Source organism: Heliconius melpomene, chromosome 9 (genome assembly GCF_056956725.1).
Source record: "Heliconius melpomene rosina isolate 202511_hmr_F chromosome 9, ASM5695672v1, whole genome shotgun sequence".
Classification (NCBI taxonomy): domain Eukaryota; kingdom Metazoa; phylum Arthropoda; class Insecta; order Lepidoptera; family Nymphalidae; genus Heliconius; species Heliconius melpomene.
The window spans coordinates 9,119,990-9,136,177 of NC_140397.1; the positions used below are offsets into that span (position 1 = coordinate 9,119,990).

At 46.7% G+C, this 16,188-nt stretch overlaps 10 protein-coding genes and 1 long non-coding RNA gene across 11 annotated transcripts in view; 1 reads left to right on the forward strand and 10 right to left on the reverse strand.

Annotated features, from left to right (window-relative positions):
- Window positions 1–16,188, forward strand: part of LOC146536522 (uncharacterized) — a 63,169-nt gene that overhangs the window by 12,703 nt on the left and 34,278 nt on the right. Inside the window, exons 3-8 of the long non-coding RNA XR_014878249.1 lie at window positions 37–163; window positions 239–408; window positions 7,862–7,988; window positions 8,064–8,233; window positions 15,437–15,563; window positions 15,639–15,808. This is a non-coding gene — a long non-coding RNA (uncharacterized LOC146536522). The remainder of the gene's footprint in view (window positions 1–36; window positions 164–238; window positions 409–7,861; window positions 7,989–8,063; window positions 8,234–15,436; window positions 15,564–15,638; window positions 15,809–16,188) is intronic.
- LOC146536528 (histone H4) lies at window positions 1,468–2,095 on the reverse strand. Its single transcript, XM_085190148.1, has one exon. The coding sequence runs from the start codon at window positions 1,996–1,998 to the stop codon at window positions 1,687–1,689; it is 312 nt and encodes a 103-aa protein (XP_085046274.1). The 5' UTR covers window positions 1,999–2,095; the 3' UTR covers window positions 1,468–1,686.
- On the reverse strand, window positions 2,619–3,259 carry LOC146536529 (histone H3-like). Its single transcript, XM_085190131.1, has one exon. The coding sequence runs from the start codon at window positions 3,152–3,154 to the stop codon at window positions 2,744–2,746; it is 411 nt and encodes a 136-aa protein (XP_085046257.1). The 5' UTR covers window positions 3,155–3,259; the 3' UTR covers window positions 2,619–2,743.
- LOC146536530 (histone H2B) lies at window positions 4,074–4,757 on the reverse strand. Its single transcript, XM_085190132.1, has one exon. The coding sequence runs from the start codon at window positions 4,659–4,661 to the stop codon at window positions 4,287–4,289; it is 375 nt and encodes a 124-aa protein (XP_085046258.1). The 5' UTR covers window positions 4,662–4,757; the 3' UTR covers window positions 4,074–4,286.
- On the reverse strand, window positions 5,409–5,917 carry LOC146536531 (histone H2A). The gene has a single exon (XM_085190139.1). It carries the CDS (start codon window positions 5,888–5,890, stop codon window positions 5,516–5,518), a length of 375 nt encoding a protein of 124 aa, XP_085046265.1. The 5' UTR covers window positions 5,891–5,917; the 3' UTR covers window positions 5,409–5,515.
- LOC146536532 (uncharacterized) lies at window positions 6,517–7,719 on the reverse strand. Its single transcript, XM_085190123.1, has one exon. It carries the CDS (start codon window positions 7,589–7,591, stop codon window positions 6,728–6,730), a length of 864 nt encoding a protein of 287 aa, XP_085046249.1. The 5' UTR covers window positions 7,592–7,719; the 3' UTR covers window positions 6,517–6,727.
- On the reverse strand, window positions 8,696–9,939 carry LOC146536533 (histone H4). Its single transcript, XM_085190419.1, has one exon. It carries the CDS (start codon window positions 9,821–9,823, stop codon window positions 9,512–9,514), a length of 312 nt encoding a protein of 103 aa, XP_085046545.1. The 5' UTR covers window positions 9,824–9,939; the 3' UTR covers window positions 8,696–9,511.
- LOC146536534 (histone H3-like) lies at window positions 10,322–11,324 on the reverse strand. Its single transcript, XM_085190174.1, has one exon. The coding sequence runs from the start codon at window positions 10,978–10,980 to the stop codon at window positions 10,570–10,572; it is 411 nt and encodes a 136-aa protein (XP_085046300.1). The 5' UTR covers window positions 10,981–11,324; the 3' UTR covers window positions 10,322–10,569.
- LOC146536535 (histone H2B) lies at window positions 11,900–12,534 on the reverse strand. The gene has a single exon (XM_085190138.1). It carries the CDS (start codon window positions 12,485–12,487, stop codon window positions 12,113–12,115), a length of 375 nt encoding a protein of 124 aa, XP_085046264.1. The 5' UTR covers window positions 12,488–12,534; the 3' UTR covers window positions 11,900–12,112.
- On the reverse strand, window positions 12,984–13,492 carry LOC146536536 (histone H2A). The gene has a single exon (XM_085190140.1). It carries the CDS (start codon window positions 13,463–13,465, stop codon window positions 13,091–13,093), a length of 375 nt encoding a protein of 124 aa, XP_085046266.1. The 5' UTR covers window positions 13,466–13,492; the 3' UTR covers window positions 12,984–13,090.
- On the reverse strand, window positions 14,092–15,294 carry LOC146536537 (uncharacterized). Its single transcript, XM_085190124.1, has one exon. It carries the CDS (start codon window positions 15,164–15,166, stop codon window positions 14,303–14,305), a length of 864 nt encoding a protein of 287 aa, XP_085046250.1. The 5' UTR covers window positions 15,167–15,294; the 3' UTR covers window positions 14,092–14,302.

Genomic DNA, 16,188 nt, shown 5'->3' on the forward strand with positions numbered 1-16,188 from the left:
GGCGTCTAGAAAATTATAATTTTTACATTATTTCAGATGTTGAGAGGGACCCGCCACCCGTGAGGGCCTCGTCCGTGAACCCGTCGACCGGCTCGCGGGCCGAGCGCCACGACACGCGTTGATTTGACGGAATTACGAGCTGTCGAATACGTCGAAGTGCTACGTGCGTACCTCCGGTCGTGTTTAAAAGTTATTTTTCTCTATAAAAATTTATTGAAACGATTTTCCGTTTCGACAGATCGAAAGCGAAGAATACCCGCCCGCCCGGAGATATCGAAAGATCGCCGTGCGACGGTCCGTCGACCCCCTCGAGGACCTCCAAGTGGAGCATCGTAAAACACCCGATGCCCTCGCTGAGCGACGGTCCACCGCGGCCGCCGTTGTCGAGTACGCGGAGTGTTTACAGGGGTGAGTGTGTGTGTTTGTGTGTGTGTGCATATATATATATATATATATTATTAAGATATATATAATTCTTAATGTTTACTTTTCTTCCCTCTATCAAGATTTTAACTTTAATACCAAACAAAATAATAATATATTCAATATATAATCATGTGCACATCGTACTCGCCGCCGTTGTCGTCGTCGTAGTCGTAGTCGTAGTAGTGATCAGTCCATTTCGTACATACAGAAGGAGACGAGCGTCACGTGACGGATGATGCTGCTATGATATATATATATATATATATATATATATTCTCATTTAATTAATTGTAATGATTTACTTTTTCATTCGTTACGGACGACCGACCGTGCATAATCAATCAAATATTAATAATATACATACACAATGTATCATATATAATAGATACATACATCACACTTGTGGGCTATAGCATCACAGGGTGATATGCTAATGATACGAGATTTAATGAATTGAACTCCTTTATTATATATTTCCGCTACGCTACGTTGGTGGAACATAATTTCACAATTGCATTTGTAGCGAATAAATTCAGGGCGCGCTGATATTATAGCGTAGCGTTTTAACTAACAATTGATATTTATAAATAATATTAATACTTGTGCAATACCCTCCCTACACAATCATAATACGGATGGATATAACTTTATAACTTACTTACCTGCCTACTTGCTCGCTCGCTACATCTCTTAAGTATAAACTGTGCGCTTTGGTTACAACATGAATATGTATGTAGTAGTAGTAGTAGTAGTAGTAGTACAGTGAGTGTGCAGTGTGTAGCAAAATATATCAACATGTCACACACATACACATTTTCAATACTTACATTACCTACCTACCTACCACAGTTATGAGTTAGAGCTACTTGGATGTTATTCATACTAAATACATATTGTTCGGTTCGGTCCAGTCCATATCCACCAAATATAGTAAGTGAGTAACTAGTAGTGCACACTCGGAGCGCTGAACTTTTAATAAAGTCAACGTCCGGGACGTCCGTGTGGTTAAGAAACATAAATTTTATTTAATTCTGAAATTTGTGCGGCCCTGAGAAGGGCCTTTTGTTTATGTGAAACCGACGGAGAGAGAGAGAGAGATTATGCGGTCTGGTTCGAGCTGGATCACACACACAATCGAGATGTAAACGACGCGATTACACCGACTGACCACCGCGCTCGCGCGCCCGAACGCAAACACACACACTAAATTCTCACACTCTCGTCGGTTTCACTTCGGTTCGGCGGTTGGCGGTTAAAATATTAACCGCCGAAGCCGTACAGAGTGCGCCCCTGCCGCTTCAGGGCGTACACGACGTCCATGGCGGTGACGGTCTTCCTCTTGGCGTGCTCCGTGTACGTGACGGCGTCGCGGATCACATTCTCGAGGAACACCTTCAGCACTCCGCGAGTCTCCTCGTATATCAGGCCGGATATACGTTTGACGCCGCCCCTGCGGGCGAGACGACGGATGGCCGGCTTCGTGATGCCCTGGATGTTATCGCGCAGCACTTTCCTGTGACGCTTCGCTCCGCCTTTTCCCAGACCCTTTCCACCCTTACCGCGACCGGTCATGTTGACTATGTGACGGCGGTATGCACACTTCTGGTATTACTTCTAACGCTCCGCTCCTCGCGAGTGACGGGGAGACGTTCAACTGCGAACGTACGGTAGAAACTTATGTCGCATATTTTTTGACCCTCTCTAAATATATACCCCCCCCTCTACGTTCGGCTGTGTTCGGCTCCACTCGTTGGTCATGCGTATGTGGAGTAGGGGAGAGGGGGGGGGGGGGGGGGGATTATGCTGATGATAACAATAATAATTAAAATAAAAGTTATAGTACATAGTATAGTATAGTGCACGCAATTATTATTATCATAATTATTTATATATATATATATATATATATATATATATATATATATATATATAAATGATTATCGTGCATGGATAGATAGTGTAATATATAATATAATATCTCTCTATCTCTCTACGTTGCAAGTGCAAGTATGTTGTATTTATTATTATTATTATTTTTTAAATTAAGTATTATTATTATTATTATTAGTATGTATGTTTGTTTGCATTGAATATTGCCCCGTACAGATGAACAGTGCGACACAGTACGACACGAGGACGGACGGACAGCCAGCCCAGACGGTTCTTTGTACACGTGTGAAACGACAACGTATATAAATATCAGAATAATTTGTGGCCCTGAGAAGGGCCTTTTGGTTTCACAACACACACAATATACACAATCGTGTATATTGTTTGTTTGTTCGTTTGTATTGCAAGCAAGCAAGCTAGCTGGCAATTACGCACGTTCGCCTCTGATCCTGCGGGCGAGCTGGATGTCCTTCGGCATAATGGTGACGCGTTTCGCGTGGATCGCGCAAAGGTTGGTGTCCTCGAAGAGGCTCACCAGATACGCCTCGCTCGCCTCCTGGAGGGCCATAACGGCGGAGCTCTGGAACCGCAGGTCCGTCTTGAAGTCCTGCGCTATCTCGCGCACCAAACGCTGGAAGGGCAGCTTGCGGATCAGAAGCTCCGTGCTCTTCTGGTAGCGACGAATCTCGCGGAGGGCGACGGTGCCGGGCCTGTACCTGTGCGGCTTCTTCACGCCGCCGGTGGCAGGTGCGCTCTTGCGAGCCGCCTTCGTGGCGAGCTGTTTGCGCGGCGCCTTACCACCGGTGGACTTGCGGGCGGTTTGCTTGGTACGAGCCATCTTGCACTACTACTGAACTGAACGCGGTACTGAACTGAAGTGAACTGTTACGCGCGGGCACGTCTCGCTTCGTCCAAAGTAATATTGGAAGTGTTCAAAAAAGTGGGGCGCGGCGGCGCCTTATAAAACGTCAGGGGGGGAGGGGCGGGGCACGTGCCGTCCCTTTCGCACGCGGTGCGGTGGCGAGTCGGGCGTCGGGCGGTGAGAGTGCCTCGTCGATGCCGTGCTGTGTACGTCTTCTGTGACTATGCGTCGGTCGCAGTGAAATAATAATGAAATGAAGAAGAGAAGAGAAGAGAAGAGTAGAGATCAGATCAGTCATCAGTAGTAGTTGGCGCGTCGGCCGGGCCCGGCATCATCGGGCGTCGGTCAGTGCTATCTATCTATCTATCTATCTATCTATCTATCTATCTATCTAACTAACACACTCGTGTGTTAGTTAGATAGATAGCTAGCTAGCTAGCTGGCTGGCTGGCTGGCTGGCTGGCTGGCTGGCTGGCTGGCTGGCTGGCTGGCTGGCTGGCTGGCTGGCTGGCTAGGAGGTTCTATTACATGAATACGACATTATAATAATATTATTAATAGGCTACGTGCGTTTCTAACGGGGGTACATAAAAATAATAATAATAATAATTATTATTAGGATTAATTATCGTTATGTGGTGATGATAATAATTATTGTATTATTCTTTCTTAATTAATATTATGTCATTAGTTAATTGTCATTCGTGTGCGTGCGTCTATTAATGTATTATTATTTTCATCTGAGAGTAGCAACACTATTTATTTATTTATTTATTTATTTATTTATTGAATTTATCACGCTCACACACAATAATATTTACACTTAGAACTAGGTGTAGGTAGGGAGACGTTTTGCGAGAAACTGTTTTTGTTTTATTTTTAAACACGACTCATATAGTGGCCCTTAAAAGGGCCTTTTGAGAATGCGCGCGACGACCGATGATGACGATGATGATGTAGTCGATGCGTAGTGTAACAGCACCAGTGCAGACACACACACTTTAGCACGAGAACACGGACGGATACACGCGCGCACACACACACATCGTCACACGGCACGTTCGCGAGCGCATTCGATTTTTAACTGTCGTCTCTTCGACGGACCACTTCACTTGGAGCTCGTGTACTTGGTGACGGCCTTGGTGCCTTCGCTGACGGCGTGCTTGGCCAACTCGCCGGGCAACAGGAGCCTCACGGAGGTCTGCACCTCCCTGGACGTGATCGTGGACCTCTTGTTGTAGTGGGCGAGTCGCGACGCCTCGGCGGCGATACGCTCGAAAATGTCGTTCACGAACGAGTTCATGATGGACATCGCCTTGCTGGAGATTCCGGTGTCCGGGTGGACTTGTTTGAGCACTTTGTAGATGTAGATGGCGTAGCTCTCCTTCCTCTTGTGCTTCTTCTTTTTCTTGTCCGACTTGGAGATGTTCTTTTGGGCCTTGCCGGATTTCTTGGCGGCCTTTCCGCTAGTCTTGGGCGGCATGATAAGAAAGGTTTGTAATTAGTACTATCGATGAGAAAGGTACACACTCTCTGCGTGCACGACGGTGTCGGTTAAAAAATTTCGTCGGATCCGGGTCGGTAGTCATTCCGTTCTGTGGACGCACAAGCGCTTACGACGCGCGCCAGCCTTTAAGAGACGAAATTGACCAAGTACGTGTACACACGTCACAATCATCCAAACCACCTCCCCCCCCCCCCCCCCCCCCGAACATATTATCATTCGTATACTTTTAAATTTGAAATTTATAAGATACATGTAGGAAATTAAAAATTTGTTTACATTACGTATACAGGATGGAATTGTCAGCACCACTTTAAATGAAACCACAGTTTCAACTACTCTATAAAAGCCCTATAAAGAAAAATAACTTACCCTGAAGTTATGTGATATGTTATGTTATATGCAGTTTCAGTAAAAGAAGCGCTGCCTCTTCCACCTGTATATTATGTGTGTGTGTGTGTGTGTGTGTGTGTGTGTGTGTGTGTGTGTGTGTGTGTGTGTGTGTGTGTGTGTGTGTGTGTGTGTGTGTGTGTGTGGGTGGTCTGTTAGACAATTTTTTATAATATCGAAATTGATGTGTGCCTAAAATTGTTATATATATATATATATATACTTATTCATGACCGTCCACACTATGTAGTGTCATGCTTTATATATTTTGTTTGTTTTAGAAGACGTCTCGCTTAATGAAACAATTTATGCAATTTCGAAGCGTTCACGGAAATATTTTGTGGCCCTTAAAAGGGCCTTTTCACAAAAAAAAAAAAAACCCAAAAATTTCAGAAAACCAAATCCACACCCACACACGCACACACGCACTAGGGGTGTCAGGATTAGGCTTTCTTCTCAGTCTTTTTGGGTAAGAGGACTGCCTGGATGTTGGGCAGTACACCGCCCTGAGCGATCGTAACTCCCGAGAGCAACTTGTTCAGCTCCTCGTCGTTACGGATCGCCAATTGGAGATGCCTCGGGATGATTCTGGTCTTCTTGTTGTCCCTAGCGGCGTTTCCGGCCAACTCGAGCACTTCGGCGGCCAGATACTCCATCACGGCGGCCAGGTAGACCGGTGCACCGGCTCCCACGCGTTCGGCGTAGTTGCCTTTTCTCAAAAGCCTGTGTATACGTCCCACTGGAAACTGAAGTCCGGCACGGTTGGAACGAGACTTTGCCTTTCCCTTCACTTTGCCACCTTTGCCGCGACCCGACATGTTGAACGATAGTTAGATGAATTTGAAAGACAATATTTAAAAAAAAGCCCGTTTTTTGAAATAAGTACTCGTGTATCGCGCGCACGTTGAGCGGGGACACGAGCGAGCGTTCTCGTAGACGATTGCTCACGACGATGCACGACGATGCACGACGGTGTACAACGACGATGCGCGACGGTGTACGACGACGCACGACGATGCACGACAATCGCCGAAGTAAACAGAAAGCTAGCTAGCTGTTCAGCCTAGAAACGGATAATAAAAATATACTATAGTAAATATATATAATACAGATAACAATATATACACTTAATATATATATACTTTTTTCTTTTTTTTTTTTTTTTTTTTTTAAGACCATACAACAATTGGTCACAAAATTATATTGTTAATGAAGTAGGAGTTTATTATTTGTGACACTAATTTTGAATGAATATTGAGAATTGAGTAATCTAATAGTGGATTCACCGACTTACCAATCACTCATGATACTGTGAATATATTGATTGATTTAATTGATTATATTACATAATATAAATTTTCGTAGCACACGAGACGTTCGTCGTAGAAGAAACTGTACCACCGTTCATTGATACAACATATGTATGTATGGCGTATTTGGAAAGTTTTGTTAGCCCTGAGAAGGGCTTTTTGTCGTGCTACCGTTGCACATGTATATATACATATATATACGTATATACACCTACCTATCGTCGTCACACATACACACAACACACACACACACAACACTCGCCACGAGTTATTCTCGTGTAGTGCGCGTTATTTAACGTCCGTTTAGCAATTGTATATAGATAGATATATGTCTATTTTATTTATTCACTTTTTCGGCGTGGCGGACGCGGCCTTCTTAGCCGCCGGCTTGGCTCTGGGCGTGGCTGCCTTCTTTGGTTTGGGCGCTTTGGGCTTCTTCGTCGGCGGCTTGGCGGTCTTCTTCGCCTTAGAAGCGGCGGCGGTGGCGGCGGCGGCTCCGCCCTTCGCCTTCGAAGCGGAGGATGCGGCGGCGGCGGCTTTCTTGGCTGCCGTGGCGGCGGGCTTCTTCTTCGCGGCGGCCGCCTTTTTGTCCTTCACTGTCGTCTTCGATTTGGACTTGGACGGCGAGGACGCTGCGGCGGCGGCGGCGGCGGCGGCTGCTGCCGCTGCTGCTGCTGCTGCTGCGGCCCCCTTCTTGCCGGCCCTGCCGCCTGCGGACGCCGCGGCGGGAGCTCCGGACGCCTTCTTCTTCTTCGACCTAGACGAGGCGGAGGCCGACGACGACGATGCGCCGGAAGCTGCGGCGGAGGATCCCTTGCCGGCGCCGCCGGCCGCAGACTGCTTGCTCTTCGAAGCGGACGACTTGGACTCGAGCTTGAAACTGCCAGAAGCGCCCTTGCCCTTGGTCTGTATCAGGGCACCGGACTCGACGGCGCTCTTTAGATATTTTCTGATGAACGGGGCCAATTTCTCGGCGTCCACTTTGTACTGGGCCGCTATGTACTTCTTGATAGCCTGCAGAGACGAACCGCTGCGCTCCTTGAGCTCCTTGATGGCGCTGTTGACCATCTCGGAGGTTTTGGGGTGGGTCGGTTTCGCTTTTGGCTTCTTGGCGGCGGCGGCAGCGGCGGCGGCGCCGACCGCTGACTTGGGCTTCTTCGCCGGGGTGGCGGGTGCGGGAGCTTCTGATGCTACTGCTGCGTCGGCCATTATTATTATTATTATTATTATTTATTACACGCACACGCACGCACACGATCACTCACAAAGAGCAATAAATTGTTATGAACGCGGAAAGTATAGTTTATATTGATATATACGTTGTACGTTGTACTGGCGTGGCAGAGGTCGCTAGTGGCAGTAAGAGCGGTAGCGATACCGTGAGGAGAGCCGCGGTGTCGCTGGACATTTTCTCGTACGAACGCTCGAAACTTTTCACTAACAGGCGTCTAGAAAATTATAATTTTTACATTATTTCAGATGTTGAGAGGGACCCGCCACCCGTGAGGGCCTCGTCCGTGAACCCGTCGACCGGCTCGCGGGCCGAGCGCCACGACACGCGTTGATTTGACGGAATTACGAGCTGTCGAATACGTCGAAGTGCTACGTGCGTACCTCCGGTCGTGTTTAAAAGTTATTTTTCTCTATAAAAATTTATTGAAACGATTTTCCGTTTCGACAGATCGAAAGCGAAGAATACCCGCCCGCCCGGAGATATCGAAAGATCGCCGTGCGACGGTCCGTCGACCCCCTCGAGGACCTCCAAGTGGAGCATCGTAAAACACCCGATGCCCTCGCTGAGCGACGGTCCACCGCGGCCGCCGTTGTCGAGTACGCGGAGTGTTTACAGGGGTGAGTGTGTGTGTTTGTGTGTGTGTGCATATATATATATATATATATTATTAAGATATATATAATTCTTAATGTTTACTTTTCTTCCCTCTATCAAGATTTTAACTTTAATACCAAACAAAATAATAATATATTCAATATATAATCATGTGCACATCGTACTCGCCGCCGTTGTCGTCGTCGTAGTCGTAGTCGTAGTAGTGATCAGTCCATTTCGTACATACAGAAGGAGACGAGCGTCACGTGACGGATGATGCTGCTATGATATATATATATATATATATATATATATTCTCATTTAATTAATTGTAATGATTTACTTTTTCATTCGTTACGGACGACCGACCGTGCATAATCAATCAAATATTAATAATATACATACACAATGTATCATATATAATAGATACATACATCACACTTGTGGGCTATAGCATCACAGGGTGATATGCTAATGATACGAGATTTAATGAATTGAACTCCTTTATTATATATTTCCGCTACGCTACGTTGGTGGAACATAATTTCACAATTGCATTTGTAGCGAATAAATTCAGGGCGCGCTGATATTATAGCGTAGCGTTTTAACTAACAATTGATATTTATAAATAATATTAATACTTGTGCAATACCCTCCCTACACAATCATAATACGGATGGATATAACTTTATAACTTACTTACCTGCCTACTTGCTCGCTCGCTACATCTCTTAAGTATAAACTGTGCGCTTTGGTTACAACATGAATATGTATGTAGTAGTAGTAGTAGTAGTAGTAGTACAGTGAGTGTGCAGTGTGTAGCAAAATATATCAACATGTCACACACATACACATTTTCAATACTTACATTACCTACCTACCTACCACAGTTATGAGTTAGAGCTACTTGGATGTTATTCATACTAAATACATATTGTTCGGTTCGGTCCAGTCCATATCCACCAAATATAGTAAGTGAGTAACTAGTAGTGCACACTCGGAGCGCTGAACTTTTAATAAAGTCAACGTCCGGGACGTCCGTGTGGTTAAGAAACATAAATTTTATTTAATTCTGAAATTTGTGCGGCCCTGAGAAGGGCCTTTTGTTTATGTGAAACCGACGGAGAGAGAGAGAGAGATTATGCGGTCTGGTTCGAGCTGGATCACACACACAATCGAGATGTAAACGACGCGATTACACCGACTGACCACCGCGCTCGCGCGCCCGAACGCAAACACACACACTAAATTCTCACACTCTCGTCGGTTTCACTTCGGTTCGGCGGTTGGCGGTTAAAATATTAACCGCCGAAGCCGTACAGAGTGCGCCCCTGCCGCTTCAGGGCGTACACGACGTCCATGGCGGTGACGGTCTTCCTCTTGGCGTGCTCCGTGTACGTGACGGCGTCGCGGATCACATTCTCGAGGAACACCTTCAGCACTCCGCGAGTCTCCTCGTATATCAGGCCGGATATACGTTTGACGCCGCCCCTGCGGGCGAGACGACGGATGGCCGGCTTCGTGATGCCCTGGATGTTATCGCGCAGCACTTTCCTGTGACGCTTCGCTCCGCCTTTTCCCAGACCCTTTCCACCCTTACCGCGACCGGTCATGTTGACTATGTGACGGCGGTATGCACACTTCTGGTATTACTTCTAGCGCTCCGCTCCTCGCGAGTGACGGGGAGACGTTCAACTGCGAACGTACGGTAGAAACTTATGTCGCATATTTTTTGACCCTCTCTAAATATATACCCCCCCCTCTACGTTCGGCTGTGTTCGGCTCCACTCGTTGGTCATGCGTATGTGGAGTAGGGGAGAGGGGGGGGGGGGGGGGGGGATTATGCTGATGATAACAATAATAATTAAAATAAAAGTTATAGTACATAGTATAGTATAGTGCACGCAATTATTATTATCATAATTATTTATATATATATATATATATATATATATATATATATATATATATATAAATGATTATCGTGCATGGATAGATAGTGTAATATATAATATAATATCTCTCTATCTCTCTACGTTGCAAGTGCAAGTATGTTGTATTTATTATTATTATTATTTTTTAAATTAAGTATTATTATTATTATTATTAGTATGTATGTTTGTTTGCATTGAATATTGCCCCGTACAGATGAACAGTGCGACACAGTACGACACGAGGACGGACGGACAGCCAGCCCAGACGGTTCTTTGTACACGTGTGAAACGACAACGTATATAAATATCAGAATAATTTGTGGCCCTGAGAAGGGCCTTTTGGTTTCACAACACACACAATATACACAATCGTGTATATTGTTTGTTTGTTCGTTTGTATTGCAAGCAAGCAAGCTAGCTGGCAATTACGCACGTTCGCCTCTGATCCTGCGGGCGAGCTGGATGTCCTTCGGCATAATGGTGACGCGTTTCGCGTGGATCGCGCAAAGGTTGGTGTCCTCGAAGAGGCTCACCAGATACGCCTCGCTCGCCTCCTGGAGGGCCATAACGGCGGAGCTCTGGAACCGCAGGTCCGTCTTGAAGTCCTGCGCTATCTCGCGCACCAAACGCTGGAAGGGCAGCTTGCGGATCAGAAGCTCCGTGCTCTTCTGGTAGCGACGAATCTCGCGGAGGGCGACGGTGCCGGGCCTGTACCTGTGCGGCTTCTTCACGCCGCCGGTGGCAGGTGCGCTCTTGCGAGCCGCCTTCGTGGCGAGCTGTTTGCGCGGCGCCTTACCACCGGTGGACTTGCGGGCGGTTTGCTTGGTACGAGCCATCTTGCACTACTACTGAACTGAACGCGGTACTGAACTGAAGTGAACTGTTACGCGCGGGCACGTCTCGCTTCGTCCAAAGTAATATTGGAAGTGTTCAAAAAAGTGGGGCGCGGCGGCGCCTTATAAAACGTCAGGGGGGGAGGGGCGGGGCACGTGCCGTCCCTTTCGCACGCGGTGCGGTGGCGAGTCGGGCGTCGGGCGGTGAGAGTGCCTCGTCGATGCCGTGCTGTGTACGTCTTCTGTGACTATGCGTCGGTCGCAGTGAAATAATAATGAAATGAAGAAGAGAAGAGAAGAGAAGAGTAGAGATCAGATCAGTCATCAGTAGTAGTTGGCGCGTCGGCCGGGCCCGGCATCATCGGGCGTCGGTCAGTGCTATCTATCTATCTATCTATCTATCTATCTATCTATCTATCTAACTAACACACTCGTGTGTTAGTTAGATAGATAGCTAGCTAGCTAGCTGGCTGGCTGGCTGGCTGGCTGGCTGGCTGGCTGGCTGGCTGGCTGGCTGGCTGGCTGGCTGGCTGGCTGGCTAGGAGGTTCTATTACATGAATACGACATTATAATAATATTATTAATAGGCTACGTGCGTTTCTAACGGGGGTACATAAAAATAATAATAATAATAATTATTATTAGGATTAATTATCGTTATGTGGTGATGATAATAATTATTGTATTATTCTTTCTTAATTAATATTATGTCATTAGTTAATTGTCATTCGTGTGCGTGCGTCTATTAATGTATTATTATTTTCATCTGAGAGTAGCAACACTATTTATTTATTTATTTATTTATTTATTTATTGAATTTATCACGCTCACACACAATAATATTTACACTTAGAACTAGGTGTAGGTAGGGAGACGTTTTGCGAGAAACTGTTTTTGTTTTATTTTTAAACACGACTCATATAGTGGCCCTTAAAAGGGCCTTTTGAGAATGCGCGCGACGACCGATGATGACGATGATGATGTAGTCGATGCGTAGTGTAACAGCACCAGTGCAGACACACACACTTTAGCACGAGAACACGGACGGATACACGCGCGCACACACACACATCGTCACACGGCACGTTCGCGAGCGCATTCGATTTTTAACTGTCGTCTCTTCGACGGACCACTTCACTTGGAGCTCGTGTACTTGGTGACGGCCTTGGTGCCTTCGCTGACGGCGTGCTTGGCCAACTCGCCGGGCAACAGGAGCCTCACGGAGGTCTGCACCTCCCTGGACGTGATCGTGGACCTCTTGTTGTAGTGGGCGAGTCGCGACGCCTCGGCGGCGATACGCTCGAAAATGTCGTTCACGAACGAGTTCATGATGGACATCGCCTTGCTGGAGATTCCGGTGTCCGGGTGGACTTGTTTGAGCACTTTGTAGATGTAGATGGCGTAGCTCTCCTTCCTCTTGTGCTTCTTCTTTTTCTTGTCCGACTTGGAGATGTTCTTTTGGGCCTTGCCGGATTTCTTGGCGGCCTTTCCGCTAGTCTTGGGCGGCATGATAAGAAAGGTTTGTAATTAGTACTATCGATGAGAAAGGTACACACTCTCTGTCGTGCCAGGATGGAATTGTCAGCACCACTTTAAATGAAACCACAGTTTCAACTACTCTATAAAAGCCCTATAAAGAAAAATAACTTACCCTGAAGTTATGTGATATGTTATGTTATATGCAGTTTCAGTAAAAGAAGCGCTGCCTCTTCCACCTGTATATTATGTGTGTGTGTGTGTGTGTGTGTGTGTGTGTGTGTGTGTGTGTGTGTGTGTGTGTGTGTGTGTGTGTGTGTGTGTGTGTGTGTGTGTGTGGGTGGTCTGTTAGACAATTTTTTATAATATCGAAATTGATGTGTGCCTAAAATTGTTATATATATATATATATATACTTATTCATGACCGTCCACACTATGTAGTGTCATGCTTTATATATTTTGTTTGTTTTAGAAGACGTCTCGCTTAATGAAACAATTTATGCAATTTCGAAGCGTTCACGGAAATATTTTGTGGCCCTTAAAAGGGCCTTTTCACAAAAAAAAAAAAAACCCAAAAATTTCAGAAAACCAAATCCACACCCACACACGCACACACGCACTAGGGGTGTCAGGATTAGGCTTTCTTCTCAGTCTTTTTGGGTAAGAGGACTGCCTGGATGTTGGGCAGTACACCGCCCTGAGCGATCGTAACTCCCGAGAGCAACTTGTTCAGCTCCTCGTCGTTACGGATCGCCAATTGGAGATGCCTCGGGATGATTCTGGTCTTCTTGTTGTCCCTAGCGGCGTTTCCGGCCAACTCGAGCACTTCGGCGGCCAGATACTCCATCACGGCGGCCAGGTAGACCGGTGCACCGGCTCCCACGCGTTCGGCGTAGTTGCCTTTTCTCAAAAGCCTGTGTATACGTCCCACTGGAAACTGAAGTCCGGCACGGTTGGAACGAGACTTTGCCTTTCCCTTCACTTTGCCACCTTTGCCGCGACCCGACATGTTGAACGATAGTTAGATGAATTTGAAAGACAATATTTAAAAAAAAGCCCGTTTTTTGAAATAAGTACTCGTGTATCGCGCGCACGTTGAGCGGGGACACGAGCGAGCGTTCTCGTAGACGATTGCTCACGACGATGCACGACGATGCACGACGGTGTACAACGACGATGCGCGACGGTGTACGACGACGCACGACGATGCACGACAATCGCCGAAGTAAACAGAAAGCTAGCTAGCTGTTCAGCCTAGAAACGGATAATAAAAATATACTATAGTAAATATATATAATACAGATAACAATATATACACTTAATATATATATACTTTTTTCTTTTTTTTTTTTTTTTTTTTTTAAGACCATACAACAATTGGTCACAAAATTATATTGTTAATGAAGTAGGAGTTTATTATTTGTGACACTAATTTTGAATGAATATTGAGAATTGAGTAATCTAATAGTGGATTCACCGACTTACCAATCACTCATGATACTGTGAATATATTGATTGATTTAATTGATTATATTACATAATATAAATTTTCGTAGCACACGAGACGTTCGTCGTAGAAGAAACTGTACCACCGTTCATTGATACAACATATGTATGTATGGCGTATTTGGAAAGTTTTGTTAGCCCTGAGAAGGGCTTTTTGTCGTGCTACCGTTGCACATGTATATATACATATATATACGTATATACACCTACCTATCGTCGTCACACATACACACAACACACACACACACAACACTCGCCACGAGTTATTCTCGTGTAGTGCGCGTTATTTAACGTCCGTTTAGCAATTGTATATAGATAGATATATGTCTATTTTATTTATTCACTTTTTCGGCGTGGCGGACGCGGCCTTCTTAGCCGCCGGCTTGGCTCTGGGCGTGGCTGCCTTCTTTGGTTTGGGCGCTTTGGGCTTCTTCGTCGGCGGCTTGGCGGTCTTCTTCGCCTTAGAAGCGGCGGCGGTGGCGGCGGCGGCTCCGCCCTTCGCCTTCGAAGCGGAGGATGCGGCGGCGGCGGCTTTCTTGGCTGCCGTGGCGGCGGGCTTCTTCTTCGCGGCGGCCGCCTTTTTGTCCTTCACTGTCGTCTTCGATTTGGACTTGGACGGCGAGGACGCTGCGGCGGCGGCGGCGGCGGCGGCTGCTGCCGCTGCTGCTGCTGCTGCTGCGGCCCCCTTCTTGCCGGCCCTGCCGCCTGCGGACGCCGCGGCGGGAGCTCCGGACGCCTTCTTCTTCTTCGACCTAGACGAGGCGGAGGCCGACGACGACGATGCGCCGGAAGCTGCGGCGGAGGATCCCTTGCCGGCGCCGCCGGCCGCAGACTGCTTGCTCTTCGAAGCGGACGACTTGGACTCGAGCTTGAAACTGCCAGAAGCGCCCTTGCCCTTGGTCTGTATCAGGGCACCGGACTCGACGGCGCTCTTTAGATATTTTCTGATGAACGGGGCCAATTTCTCGGCGTCCACTTTGTACTGGGCCGCTATGTACTTCTTGATAGCCTGCAGAGACGAACCGCTGCGCTCCTTGAGCTCCTTGATGGCGCTGTTGACCATCTCGGAGGTTTTGGGGTGGGTCGGTTTCGCTTTTGGCTTCTTGGCGGCGGCGGCAGCGGCGGCGGCGCCGACCGCTGACTTGGGCTTCTTCGCCGGGGTGGCGGGTGCGGGAGCTTCTGATGCTACTGCTGCGTCGGCCATTATTATTATTATTATTATTATTTATTACACGCACACGCACGCACACGATCACTCACAAAGAGCAATAAATTGTTATGAACGCGGAAAGTATAGTTTATATTGATATATACGTTGTACGTTGTACTGGCGTGGCAGAGGTCGCTAGTGGCAGTAAGAGCGGTAGCGATACCGTGAGGAGAGCCGCGGTGTCGCTGGACATTTTCTCGTACGAACGCTCGAAACTTTTCACTAACAGGCGTCTAGAAAATTATAATTTTTACATTATTTCAGATGTTGAGAGGGACCCGCCACCCGTGAGGGCCTCGTCCGTGAACCCGTCGACCGGCTCGCGGGCCGAGCGCCACGACACGCGTTGATTTGACGGAATTACGAGCTGTCGAATACGTCGAAGTGCTACGTGCGTACCTCCGGTCGTGTTTAAAAGTTATTTTTCTCTATAAAAATTTATTGAAACGATTTTCCGTTTCGACAGATCGAAAGCGAAGAATACCCGCCCGCCCGGAGATATCGAAAGATCGCCGTGCGACGGTCCGTCGACCCCCTCGAGGACCTCCAAGTGGAGCATCGTAAAACACCCGATGCCCTCGCTGAGCGACGGTCCACCGCGGCCGCCGTTGTCGAGTACGCGGAGTGTTTACAGGGGTGAGTGTGTGTGTTTGTGTGTGTGTGCATATATATATATATATATATTATTAAGATATATATAATTCTTAATGTTTACTTTTCTTCCCTCTATCAAGATTTTAACTTTAATACCAAACAAAATAATAATATATTCAATATATAATCATGTGCACATCGTACTCGCCGCCGTTGTCGTCGTCGTAGTCGTAGTCGTAGTAGTGATCAGTCCATTTCGTACATACAGAAGGAGACGAGCGTCACGTGACGGATGATGCTGCTATGATATATATATATATATATATATATATATTCTCATTTAATTAATTGTAATGATTTACTTTTTCATTCGTTACGGACGACCGACCGTGCATAATCAATCAAATATTAATAATATACAT